Source organism: Schistocerca piceifrons, chromosome 6, assembly GCF_021461385.2.
Source record: "Schistocerca piceifrons isolate TAMUIC-IGC-003096 chromosome 6, iqSchPice1.1, whole genome shotgun sequence".
Taxonomy (NCBI): domain Eukaryota; kingdom Metazoa; phylum Arthropoda; class Insecta; order Orthoptera; family Acrididae; genus Schistocerca; species Schistocerca piceifrons.
The window spans coordinates 513,180,585-513,193,814 of record NC_060143.1 but is presented as its reverse complement, the minus strand read 5'-3'; the positions used below and the strand labels follow the sequence as shown (position 1 = coordinate 513,193,814).

Sequence of the window (13,230 nt, the reverse complement as noted above, 5' to 3'; positions counted from 1 at the left end):
AGTGTTCCTTAGCCTAGATCTTAAAACGAGAACATAGCTTCGTCTCTACAAAGTGACAAAAGTGCCTATCATGTTATATGGGTGTACAGTGTATGGAATCACATTAAAAACCCCAACTGAGCCAATTACAACATATCGAAAACATCGAACTGTGACGGATTTTGAGAGCCTATCCCTGGGAGACATAGCAGAAGTACGTCAAGTTGTAGGTATATTGCACTGGTTATACAAATCAGAACCGTCACCGCAAAATTTTATCATAAGTTTAGATTTTAATTAGAGATAATACTAGTACTGAATCATTAATGCCGCCAAGCACAAAAACGAAACAGTGGTTCAAATTGCCAGCAACAGTGGTAAACCAGGGTCATGAACAGGAAAACAAGAACCACATACCGAGAAACCAGAGGACTTAAGACAGGGATCCTTGCAAGACACTCTCCTTTCTCTCCACAGTTGGATCCATACCCATACGTACTACACAGTCCGGTCGCATTAATGTGACAATCTGTAAAATGCCTGAATAACAACCTCTTGCTACGCGGACGTGCTGGAAAAGAGTCAGTGAGGTTCTGGAAGGTTCCGACAGGAGTATGGAGACATACAGACACTAGTGCCATAGGCAGCTGCGCTAGGTTTCTCTTTCGAGGACCCATGGCGCAAACAGCCCGACCGTGGTGGTACCATGGATTCTCGACTCGGTTTAAATTCGGGGAGTTTGTTGACAAGGGGAGTACGGGAAACTCATTCTGGTCGCTTGTGCTTTTCGAATAACACACGCACACTGCGAGCAGTATGACAAACGCTGCGCTGGTAGGTGTCATCGTGCCGAGGGAAAAAGACACTATTTTTAGGAGTGGACATGGTCCCCAAATATAGATGCATACACTACTGGCCATTAAAAGTGCTACACCACGAAGATGACGTGCTACAGACGCGAAATTTAACCGACAGGAAGAAGATGCTGTGATATGCAAATCATTAGCTTTTGAGAGCATTCACACAAGGTTGGCGCCGGTGGCGACACCTACAACGTGCTGACAAGTTTCCAACCGACTTCTCATACACATACAGCAGTTGACCGGCGTTGCCTCGTGAAACGTTGTTGTGATGCCTCGTGTAAGGAGGAGAAATGCGAACCATCACGTTTCCGACTTTGATATAGGTCGGATTGTAACCTATCGCGATTGCGGTTTATCGTATCGCGACATTGCTGCTCGCGTTGGTCGAGATCCAATGACTGTTAGCAGAATATGGAATCGATGGGTTTAGGAGGGTAATACGGAACGCCGTGCTGGATCCCAACGGCCTCGTATCACTAACGGTCGAGATGACAGGCATCTTATCCGCATGGCTGCAACGGATCGTGCAGCCACGTCTCGATCCCTGAGTCAACAGATGGGCACGTTTACAAGACAAAAACCATCTGCACGAACAGTTCGACGACGCTTGCAGCAGCATGGAGTATCAGCTCGGGGACCATGGCTGCGGTTACGCTTGACGCTGCATCACAGACAGGAGCGCCTGCGATGGTGTACTCAACGACGAACCTGGGTGCACGAATGGCAAAACGTCATTTTTTCTGATGAATCCAGGTTCTGTTTACAGCATCATGATGGTCGCATCCGTGTTTGGCGACACCGCGGTGAAAGCACATTTGAAGCGTCATCGCCATACTGGCGTATCACCCGGCGTGATGGTATGGGGTGCCATTGGTTACACGTCTCGGTCACCTCTTGTTCGCATTGACGGCACTTTGAACAGTGGACGTTACGTTTCAAGTGTGTTACGACCCGTGGTTCTACTCTTCATTCGATCCCTGCGAAACCCTACATTTCAGCAGGATAATGCACGACCGCATGTTGCAGGTCCTGTACGGGCCTTTCTGGATACAGAAAATGTTAGAATTTTGCCCTGGCCAACACATTCTTCAGGTCTCTCACCATTTGAAAACTTCTGGTCAATGGTGGCCGAGCAAATGGCTCGTCACAATACGCCAGTCCCTACTCTTGATGAACGGTGGTATCGTGTTGAAGCTGCATGGGCAGCTATACCTGTACACGCCATCCAAGCTCTGTTTGACTCAATGCCCAGGCGTATCAAGGCCGTTATTACGGCCAGAGGTGGTTGCTCTGGGTACTGATTTCTCAGGATCTATGCACCCATTTTGCGTGAAAATGTAATCACATGTCATTTCTAGTAAAATATATTTGTCCAATGAATACTCGTTTATTATCTGCATTTCTTTTTGGTGTAGGAATTTTAATGGCCATTAGTGTACTTCTGTTGATCCATTCTGTCTTCCAGAACGACGAAATCACCTAGGGAATGCCACGAAAACATCCCCCATACCACGACGCTCCCTCCTCGGGCCTAGACACTTACGACGATTGTTGCAGTGTCATATACGCCAAGGGACATATGTCGGGTGCGCACAAAATGTGATTCATTTGAAAAGGCCACCTGTCGCTACTCAGTGGACATGCATTTACGGTATTGGCGTGCAAATTCCAGTCTTTGTCGCCCATGAACAGCGGTCAGCGTAGGTGCACGAAAGCAGACGCCTGCTGTGGAGGCCTATATGCAGGAACGTTTACTGAATGGGAGTTGAAGAGTCAATACTGGTAGCCCCTTGGTTCATCGGGGCGGTCAGAGACTCAACAGTTATGCATCTTTAAACATGGTAAAGAGCAACAATCAGTCTTCATTTCCGTTCTAGCCGCGCGGGATTAGCGGAGCAGTTTTGGGCGCTGCAGTCATGGACTGTGCGGCTGGTCCCAGCGGCGGTTCGAGTCCACCGTCGGACATGGTTGTGTGTGTTTGTCCTTAGGATAATTTACGTTACGTAGTGTGTAAGCTTAGGGACTGATGACCTTAGCACTTAAGTCCCATAAGATTTCACACACATTTGAACATTTTTTTCCGTTCTAGCTTTATTAGAGCAGATATAGATTTCGGCTAGTAACTAGCCATTATCAATGCATTATTTCGGAGTTTTTATACATGCCCTAATACGTCTACACCTACTCAGGCTATTGTCAAATGGCTCTGAGCACTATGGGACTTAACTTCTGAGGTCATCAGTCCCCTAGAACTTAGAACTACTTAAACCTAACTAACCTAAGGACATCACACACATCCATGCCCGAGGCAGTATTCGAACCTGCATCCGTAGCGGTCACGCGGTTCCACACTGCAGCGCCTAGAACCGCACGGCCACCCCGGCCGGCCCAGGTTATTGTCACAGTTCATTAAAGACTCGAGCCTTCAATAATGTGTGGTAAGAGCATAAACAACAGGTGTAGCTGTATTAAGGCATGTATAACAACTCCGAAATGTTGCACTGATAAACTCTAGTTACTAGCTGTAATCTGTATCTCCTCTAATAAAGCTTAAAACGGAAACGACGACTAATTTTTTGAAAGTTATATCACAATCGTCGAGCTCATTCCATTTCCCTAATGAAAGGTAGTTTGATGAGTTTCGCATCTATTTCACTGTACACATCTCTTCAACCATCATTCACCCCTGTCATCTATGGCTGTGGCGCGCCATAGTGGCCTCAGCACCGCTTCTGGTTGGGGCCATTTTGCCACGTACAATGTTACATATCACGTACTATCGAAATGTTCGTAGATATACAGAAAGTAAATATGCTGCGTTGAACTAACTATTCTAGTGTTGTCAACAGGTATATAATTTCGTAAGGGCAGGAATATTGTGCTAGCAGATGAACGTTAGTTATCTTTCTATGACTGCCTCGTTGTCTAGAATGTCGGTTCCTGTTTATGCTTTCCAATTAATAGGCTCTAGGTTTTTTTTGTTTCAGTGGAAGTCGCTGGAATATTGTTGCTTTTTGACATCGTTAGTATTTACTGATAAAACGTAACACAAGGACTTGATAGTTACGTTGACCAATCTCGACAACTGACGTTATTATGGCGCGTTTGGTACCTAAATTTTCTGTACGTATTACGAACGTAGCTTCCAGATCCTTCTAGAACAGGATGTAGTTCAAATGAATTTTATTTTGAACGTTTTAATTGAAATTATTTTTCAGATATAAATTACATAATGTTTTCTGGGACTAATTATTAATATATAGATTTATGCTTTTAATAATTAATAATGAAAGTTCCAGATCTTAAAAATATAAAAAATTTCATCTTCCTGTCTTTGTATCTTTATCGATTGAATTATCAATGGTAAAATTAATGTATAAAAATTAAAAATTAAAACAGAGATATTGCTTGTATGAAAATTAAAGCATAATAGCATTAGTTTCACTGTAAAGTTGTTTTTGACTCACGTAAGTTAACAACTGTAGTTACTAATTTTCAAGGTACAAGATCGATGTCGCTAAATGGATCGATATGAAGAATAAAATTATGTTATTAGAAAAAAAAGGGTTTTGGTGATCAAATACACACATCAAAAAGTTTTGCATCACCCCGGTTCCCAGAACTCCTGAAGATAGAAGTTGACTGTGGATATTGTATCACAGACACAGTCCCCTTGACTGTTCAGAGATGTCAGTAAACCCGCCCAGTCCGCAGCTCGTGGTCGTGCGGTAGCGTTCTCGCTTCCCGCGCCCGGGTTCCCGGGTTCGATTCCCGGCGGGGTTAGGGATTTTCTCTGCCTCGTGATGACTGGGTGTTGTGTGCTGTCCTTAGGTTAGTTAGGTTTAAGTAATTCTAAGTTCTAGGGGACTGATGACCATAGATGTTAAGTCCCATAGTGATCAGAGCCATTTTGAACCAAACCCGCCCAGAGATGTAAACAACCATGTATGAGCTGTGCCTATTACACGGAGGGGGGCCGACAGCCGATCAGTTCCAGTCATTCCACCAGGAAGGAGGTACAAAGCTCGTGTTTTCTGTAGTTCAACAATGCCTAGCCAGTCAATACCGCGGATCGGTCGCGTCCGCACTGTTACTTTGTGCCAGGACGGGCGTCTCGGAGTGAACCAAAGTGATGTTGTTCGGACATGGAGGAGATACAGAGAGACAGGAACTGTCGATGATATGCCTCGCTCAGGCCGCCCAACGATACTACTGCAGTGGATGACCGCTACCTACGGATTATGGCTCGGACGAGCCCTGACAGCAACGCCACCATGTTTAATAATAGTTTTCCCGCAGCCACAGGAAGTCGTGTTACGACTCAAACTGTGCGGAATACGCTGCATTATGCGCAACTTCACTCTCGACATCCATGGTGAGGTCCATCTTTGCAACCACGACACCATGCAGCGCGGTACAAATGTGCTCAGATGTGTGTGAAATCTTATGGGACTTAACTGCTAAGGCCATCAGTCCCTAAGCTTACACACTACTTAACCTGAATTATCCTAAGGACAAACACACACACCCATGCCCGAGGGAGGACTCGAACCTCTGCCGGGACCAGCCGCACAGACCATGACTGCAGCGCCTCAGACAGCTCGGCTAATCTCGCGCGGCTGCGCTGTACAGATGGGCCTAACGACATGCCGAATGGACCGCTCAGGTTTAGCATCACGTTCTCTTCACCGATGAGTTTTGCTTATGCCTTCAACCAGACAATCATCGGAGACGTGTTTAGGGGCAATCCTGTCAGACTGAACGCCTTAGACACACTGACCAACGAGCGCAGCAAGGAGGTGGTTCTCTGCTGTTTTGGGGTGGCATTAAGTGGGGACGACGTACGCCGCTGATGGTCATGGAAGGCGCCGTAACGGCTGTGCGATACGTGAATGCCATCCTCCGACCTGTAGTGTAACCATATCGGCAGCATATTGGAGAGGCATTCGTCTTCATAGACTAAAATTCACACCCCCATCGTGCACATCTTGTGAATGACTTCCTTCAAGACAACGACATCGCTCGACTAGAGTGGCCAGCATGTTCTCTAGACATGAAACCTATCGAACATGCCTAGGATGGATTGAAAAGGGCTGTTCATGGACGACGTGACCCATCAACCACTGTGAGGGATCTACGCCGAATTGCCGTTGAGGAGTGGGACAATCTGGACTAAGAATGCCTTGATGAAGTTGTGGATAGTATGTCACGACGAATACAGGCATGCATCAACGCAAGACGAAGTGCTACTGGGTTTTAGAAGTACCATTGCGTACAGAAATCTGGACCACCACTTTTGAAGGTCTCGATGTATGGTGGTACAACATGCAGTGTGTGGTTTCAATGAGCAACAAAAAGGGTGGAAATGATGTTTATGTTGATCTCTATTCCAATTTTCTGTACAGGTTCCGGAACTATCGGAACCGAGGTGATGCAAAACTTTATTTGATGTGTATATATGAAATCTTCATATGTGGAATGTATAATTTAAATATAAAAATTAACTCAAGTCAGGCCGAAATGTATACGGAATCTAACATTCAACTGAAGCACGAAAGTTCTGAGAAGGCAAGTTTCATTACACATACAAAGTATATTTGAACCACGGCGGCCTGAAAACAGTTTACAAACTTAGCCGTTTCGAAAATGTTACGACATTGACCTGAAAGTTAATGATAATGTCGTTTTGGACGCCAGATAAATCGCTCCATTTCCGCATGACGACAAAGGCTAAATTATTCCCCCCCCCCCTTTCCATGGCTTACGTCGAATGTATGCGGTGGTCTCATTAGCATGACTGGACCGTGTATAAAAATATATGTGTGTGTGTGTGTATGTATGTATGTTACACAACTCCTCCTAAACTACTGGATCGGTTTCAGAAAACTTGGTACAGGTACCACTTAATGTATGGAAAGAACCACTGTGGCGCTAAGAAGTACCTAACTCTCAAAAGGGTAGTTGAGAAAGGAGCGCACCTCACGAGGCGAAAACAGAGTATATCCCGACAGTATTTTCGAATGAGAGCACTTTGTGACTTCTAACCAAATTTACACATAATTTAAAACTTTTAAGAGACGTTTTCTCGCTGACACCGTCACAAAATCGTTTTTTATGCATAAAACGTACGCATTAGGCATGACCATTTATTAGTTCTTTATTATAAATTCGATTTGCAACACATTTTGCTGACAGTATTCACATATGCCACTAAATGAAATTGCGAACTGTATCATTGTACGACACATAGTTCAGGAGATATGACGCCATTAACATTGAGCTGTGTGAAAATGGTGAAATACGTCTACAAATACCGGGTGATCAAAAAGTCAGTATAAATTTGAAAACTTAATAAACCACGGAATAATGTAGATAGAGAGGTATAAATTGACACACATGCTTGGAATGACATGTGGTTTTATTATAACAAAAAGAAAAGTTCACAGAATGTCCGACAGATGGCGCTGGACAGCAAGACGTCAGTGACTGTGCATGACAATCGTGTATAGAAGGAGCTGTAATGAGAGAGAGAATCAGACGCGCCAGCAGTCGCAGCATGTTGACGTTACCTGAAAAGGCGCTTTTAGTGAAGCTGTATTGTCAGAGTGGGGAATGTGCTAGTTCAGCGCTACGACCCTATCGCCATAGGAAGGGTATTCGAACGGGTAAAGGTCCGTTGATAAATGCAGCTGTGACGAGAATGATTTCGAAGTTCGAAGCCACGGGTTGTTTAGACGATAGACCCCGTAGTGGCCGACCGAGCACAAGGCGTAATGCTGCTGAGACAGTTTAGGAAGAAATGGAGACTGTAGCGGGTTTGTCCATGCACGGGGAAGCCAGCGCTCGTGCAATCACACGGCGCATCGGCCTCCCATACACTACTGTTTGGTTGGTGCTGAGGCGTACCCGCCGATGCTATCCGCACAAAATCCATCGGCATCATGAACTGTTACCTAGCGATTTAGTGAAGCGGAGGCCATTTGCAGTGTGGGCGTTTCAAAAGATGGCAGAAGATGACGATTTGTGGAGTAACGTGTTGTGTACCGACAAAGCTCATTTCACGCTCCGAGGGTCTGTCAACGCCCACAACTGCAGAATTTGGGCTACCGAAAATCCTAGAACTGTCATGGAAACTCCATTGCACGACGAAAAATTCACGGTATGGGTTGGATTTACCACATCTACCGTTATCGGGTCTTTTTTCTTCGAGGAAATGCGTGATTCTGGTTTTTTAACTGCTACCGTGACGGGTGAGAGGTACGCCGGTATGTTACAGAATCGCATCATCACCAGCCTGGCTGATAAACACCTGCTGGAACGTACGATGTTTATGCAGGATGGCGCTCCATCCCATATTGCTAGACGTGTCGTTTGGTGATGATCGTGTGCTCAGTAGCCACTTTCGTCTTGCTTGGCCTCCCAGGTCCCCAGACCTCAGTCCGTGCGATTATTGGCTTTGGGGTTACCTGAAGTCGCAAGTGTATCGTGATCGACCGACATCTCTATTGATGCTGAAAGACAACATCCGACGCCGATGCCTCACCATAACTCCGGACATGCTTTACAGTGCTGTTCACAACACTATTCCAAGACTACAGCTATTGTCGAGGAATGATGGTGGACATATTGAGCATTTCCTGTAAAGAACATCATCTTTGCTTTGTCTTACTTTGGTATGCTAATTATTGCTATTCTGATCAGATGAAGCGCCATTTGTCGGACATTGTTTTAACTTTTGTATTTTTTTGGTTCTAGTAAAACCCCATGTCATTCCAAGCATGTGTATCAATTTGTACTTCTCTATCTACATTATTCCGTGATTTATTCAGTTTCCAAATTTATACTGACTTTTTGATCACCCGGTATGTGTGAAATACGTTAAATATATGTGATATTTGAGTATGCGGGGATAAAAAGCTCCACCTAGACCCTTAGATCGATTTCAACCAAACTTAATACCCATGGTACTATCTGGCAATAAATACTGTCGGTGTAAGAACCAGGAAACTTCCATTCAGGTGGGGGTGACAATGGGGAGAGAGGAGAGGGCAGATAGAGGAGGGAGCAGCACGTGGACGAGAGTTGTGGGTGGAGCAGGTGGTGAGAGAGAGGGGGGTGGGGTGGGGTGGGAAAGAGGAGAAGATGGAGTAATTGAAGCGTAGAATAAATACTTATCCGAACAACGCAGGGAACTCAGCAAGTTTTTTAAGAAATAAAAACCTAGCCTAACATCAACATCATCAAAACGTGCAAACCGTTTGAACAGCAATAACTGAGAGCGAGAGAGACAAGGGGAGAGAGAGAGAGTTGTTTAACATGCAGAAATTTCAACTACATACAAAAAAAAGTCAGGCCACTAACGTTGGCCTCCAAACTTTTTAGGCCTTTAATTTGAAATTCAATTTTACAAGAATTGTACTCCAGCAAAGCAAAGTACAATATTTCAATTAGGAATGCTGATAACAAATAAATTTATGTTCATGAAGATAATAATCAAAGTTCTTAAATGCAACGGCACTTTCTCTACAATTAACTCATTGATTAGAAATTACAGAATACAGATAACGAAGGAAACGCCAGTAAGGGCCAACATCTTAGCGATGATGTGTTGAACCTGGGCCTCACGTTTGGTGACAGTGGGCGCTACATAAGGTGCCAGAGAATCACGTAGTACAATTCTGTCGTATCTCGGCCATTGCATACGTTCCTTGCCATATTGGACCAATGTGTGGCGTAGGTTTTAGCAGCTGCCAGTCTGCCCACATGTGGGCAATAAAAGGCGCCAGCCAGAAGACAGAAGGAGATTATATGCTTTCCAAAACATAGAAGACGTGTTGCGAATACAAACAGCAAGAAATCCAAACGTTAGAATGTTGCTTCTGTCCTCTTTATTTGAACAGAAACAGTAGCTACAAGTACGGTACTGGTTGAGAGTTCGTCGCACAACACAAACTTGTGGATGGCTGTTATGTCAGTAATCAACACTACGAAATACAGCAATTCCGCGAATAAAATCCAAGTCCGTCGTACTGCTAAGAGAAATCTAGCCAGTCGAACACCAAACGTAGTCCAAACCCGCAGTGTAGGTTGTCAGCAAGAGGGAAGCCGGTGCACATGTCATATGAATAAGATGCTGGTTTTCTGTCGCTGTGTGGCCAATTTTATCCCGCTCCGTAGACCACGGTCATGACGTGACATGGCGAAGGAGACGCGTCTCCGGGTCACTGTCATGTGTTCGCTGGCTGCTGCACCACACATTTATGTGCCCATAATTATTTTGTGTCATCTGAAGATGAAGCTTTAAGCTTCGCTACTGAAGCGGATTTTTATTCTATAGACAGAATGATTGTCATTGTACGCTACCTGTAACGTAGGGCGTACACTTCGCTCTGATGCACCAACGATATGAATATCTCGTAGTTACCTGACAGCTGTTAAGCAGTATAGTTAACAACTTGTAAGTAGCTTGTTTCGTACTTTGTAGACCATCCGGGGAAGTGCTACGACCCAGAGAATCAGCTAGTGCTCGCCCCTGGTGAAAGCGCTCCCGCCAAAGGAGACTGCGTGCGCATCTCGTGTGGGACTACCGACACTGGCTTCCAGCTGTTCTTCAGCTCGTGAGTACTAATGTGCATGTTGTAGTGGTTAATTACTCACTCAATTTCATGTTAGCCGGCCGAAGTGGCCGTGCGGTTAAAGGCGCTGCAGTCTGGAACCGCAAGACCGCTACGGTCGCAGGTTCGAATCCTGCCTCGGGCATGGATGTTTGTGATGTCCTTAGGTTAGTTAGGTTTAACTAGTTCTAAGTTCTAGGGGACTAATGACCTCAGCAGTTGAGTCCCATAGTGCTCAGAGCCATTTGAACCATTTTGAACCAATTTCATGTTATGTAGATTTTTTAGATTTCTAAATGCATTGCACGATTATGACATGAAAACTCTCTTTAAAATTCTGAGGCGTTTCAGGGACAAATACAGGGAGCGAAACGTCATCCACGACTTGTACAGAAACCATACTGCATTTGTAAGAGTCGAAGGATATGAAAGGGAGATAGTAATTGAGAGGAAGTTAATCATTGTTACAGCCTATCTCCCATGCAATTCAGTCTGTACATAGAGGTCGAGTCGTTGTAGCCTGTCTCCCTTGCAATTCAGTCTGTGCATATAGTTCTTGTACCCAAGTGTATAAAAGAATGCGAAAGAAATTTGAGGCTCTGTTAGATGAGGTCAGTTTGAGTTTAGGAGAGGTAAAGGCACTAGAATGGCAGTTCTGACGTTGAGTTTGATTCTGGAAGCAAGACTGAAAAAAAAATCGAGATACATTCTTCGGATTTGTCGGCCTGGAAAAAGAGCGTTTCAGCAGTGTAAAATGGTGCAAACTTTTCGAAATTATGAGAGAAATTGGAGTAAGCAATAGGGAAAGACGAGCAATATAAAATATATAGAAGAACCAAGAGTGAACAATAAGACTGGGAGACATGAGTGAAGTGCTCAGCTTTAAAAAAAAATTGTAATACAGAGATATAATGTTTCGCCCCTACTGTTCAATCTATACATATGAGCAATGAGTGAGAAAAGGAAAATGTGTGCGATTAAAGTTCAGTGTGAAAGAATATCAATCATAAGATTCGCTGATGACACTGATAATGTCGGCGAAGGTATAGAAGATTTACAGGAGCTGTCGAATGAAATGAACAGTCTAAATGAGTACAGAATATTGACTGAGAGTAAATCAAAGAAAGACGAAAGTAACAGACAGACGAAAATAATTAGGAATAGCAGAAACGAGAACACAGACAAATTTTAAATCAGAATTTGAGATCATGAAATAGACGAAGTTGAGGAATTCTGCTTCCTTGGAAGCAAAAAACCCGCGCCCGGCGAAGGAACGAGGACACAAAAAAGCAGACTAATTCAGTCGTAGAGGGCACTCTTGGCCAAAAAAAGTTCACTAGTTTTCAAACTTAGGTCTTCATTTGAAGACGAACTTTCCGAGGATGTACTTTAGAGAAAAAAAAAGGTTCAAACTGCTCTAAGCACTATCTGAGGTCATCAGTCCCCTAGACTTAGAACTACTTAAACCTAACTAACCTAAGGACATCACACACATCCGTACCCGGGGCAGGATTCGAACCTGCGACCGTAGTGGTCATGTGGTTCCAGACAGAAGCGCCTAGAACTGCTCGGCCACATCAACCGGCTTGTATTTTAGAGCAAAACGTTATATAGCAGTGAACCATGGACTGTAGAAAACCGGAACAGGAGAGAATGGGAGAGTTTGGTACGTGATGCACGTAAGAATGTTGGAGTGATAAGGTAAGAAGTGAGGAGGTTTTCCGCAGAATCGGGGAAGAAACAAGCATATGGAAAATACTGACACGAAGGAGGAATAGGATGATAGCATTTGTTAGGACATTAGTGAATAACTTCTATGGTACTGGAGGGAGCTGCAGAAGAAAGAGGTCGGAGCACATCCAGCAAATAAATTGAAGGCGGAGGTTGCAAGTGCTACTCTGAGATGAAGAAAATGGCTCAGGAGAGAAATTCGTAGCCTGCAGCATCAACCTGTCAGAGGACTGATGACTCAAAAAAGAGAAAGGAAACAACGCAATAAGTAATAAAGGAAATAAAAATGGAAAGAAAATTGGAGTTCAACATGAATAAATAAAAAAATTTAAGTTTTACAGTTGACACTGTAAGTCCGTCGGAGACAGAAAAAGATTTACAATATCAATGAACATCACTTAGTAATTTGCAAAGATGTTATGTGATAAGCATCAACAGAAATAGAACAAAAATAGCGAACTGCAGTTGAAGTACGCCAGTTGATGTCGGGAGAATTTGAATCCTGGTCATTTAAACTACAACACCATGAAGGCGACAAACATCAAACCTGAATATACAGATGATTTGCATTTCATTGATAAGATTGTAGGTGTTACTACTGGATATACAATACAGTCACTTCTGGTAAGTATAGCCAATAACTTGGATGGTAGCTACTACGTTTCTGAAATATTAAGCCCAGTAGCTATGTCTTACCTTTGAGACCTCTGTGACATCGTGCTTCAATGAAATAATACCAGACCGCATGTTGTCCATATTGTCGTAGGCTAGGATAGTGTATGTACTTTTATATGGATATCAATGCCTACATTTGGCCTCCCGAAGGTAATTCCTAATCAACATTTCTTTTAATTTACCTTTTCTGTCCACTGAAGTTATTTCCCACAAATACATCAAATGTTAGGTATATGAAGTAGGAGCAGTGAGTGACAGATCCTTTCTGCCTTACAGATCAACATATTGTATAACTTACCTTGTTTCTTAACAAAGCTCGAACCTTTCAAACAATTTGTTGAATGCAGAGGAGCGTTCCCATATATATT

The 13,230-nt window shown here is 43.8% G+C and overlaps 1 protein-coding gene across 1 annotated transcript in view; it reads left to right on the top strand.

The window, feature by feature from the left end:
• LOC124802785 overlaps positions 1 to 13,230 on the top strand; it is a 64,027-nt gene that overhangs the window by 31,196 nt on the left and 19,601 nt on the right. The window contains exon 2 of the mRNA XM_047263785.1: positions 10,327 to 10,459. Coding sequence (XP_047119741.1) covers positions 10,327 to 10,459 — 133 coding nt within the window. The remainder of the gene's footprint in view (positions 1 to 10,326; positions 10,460 to 13,230) is intronic.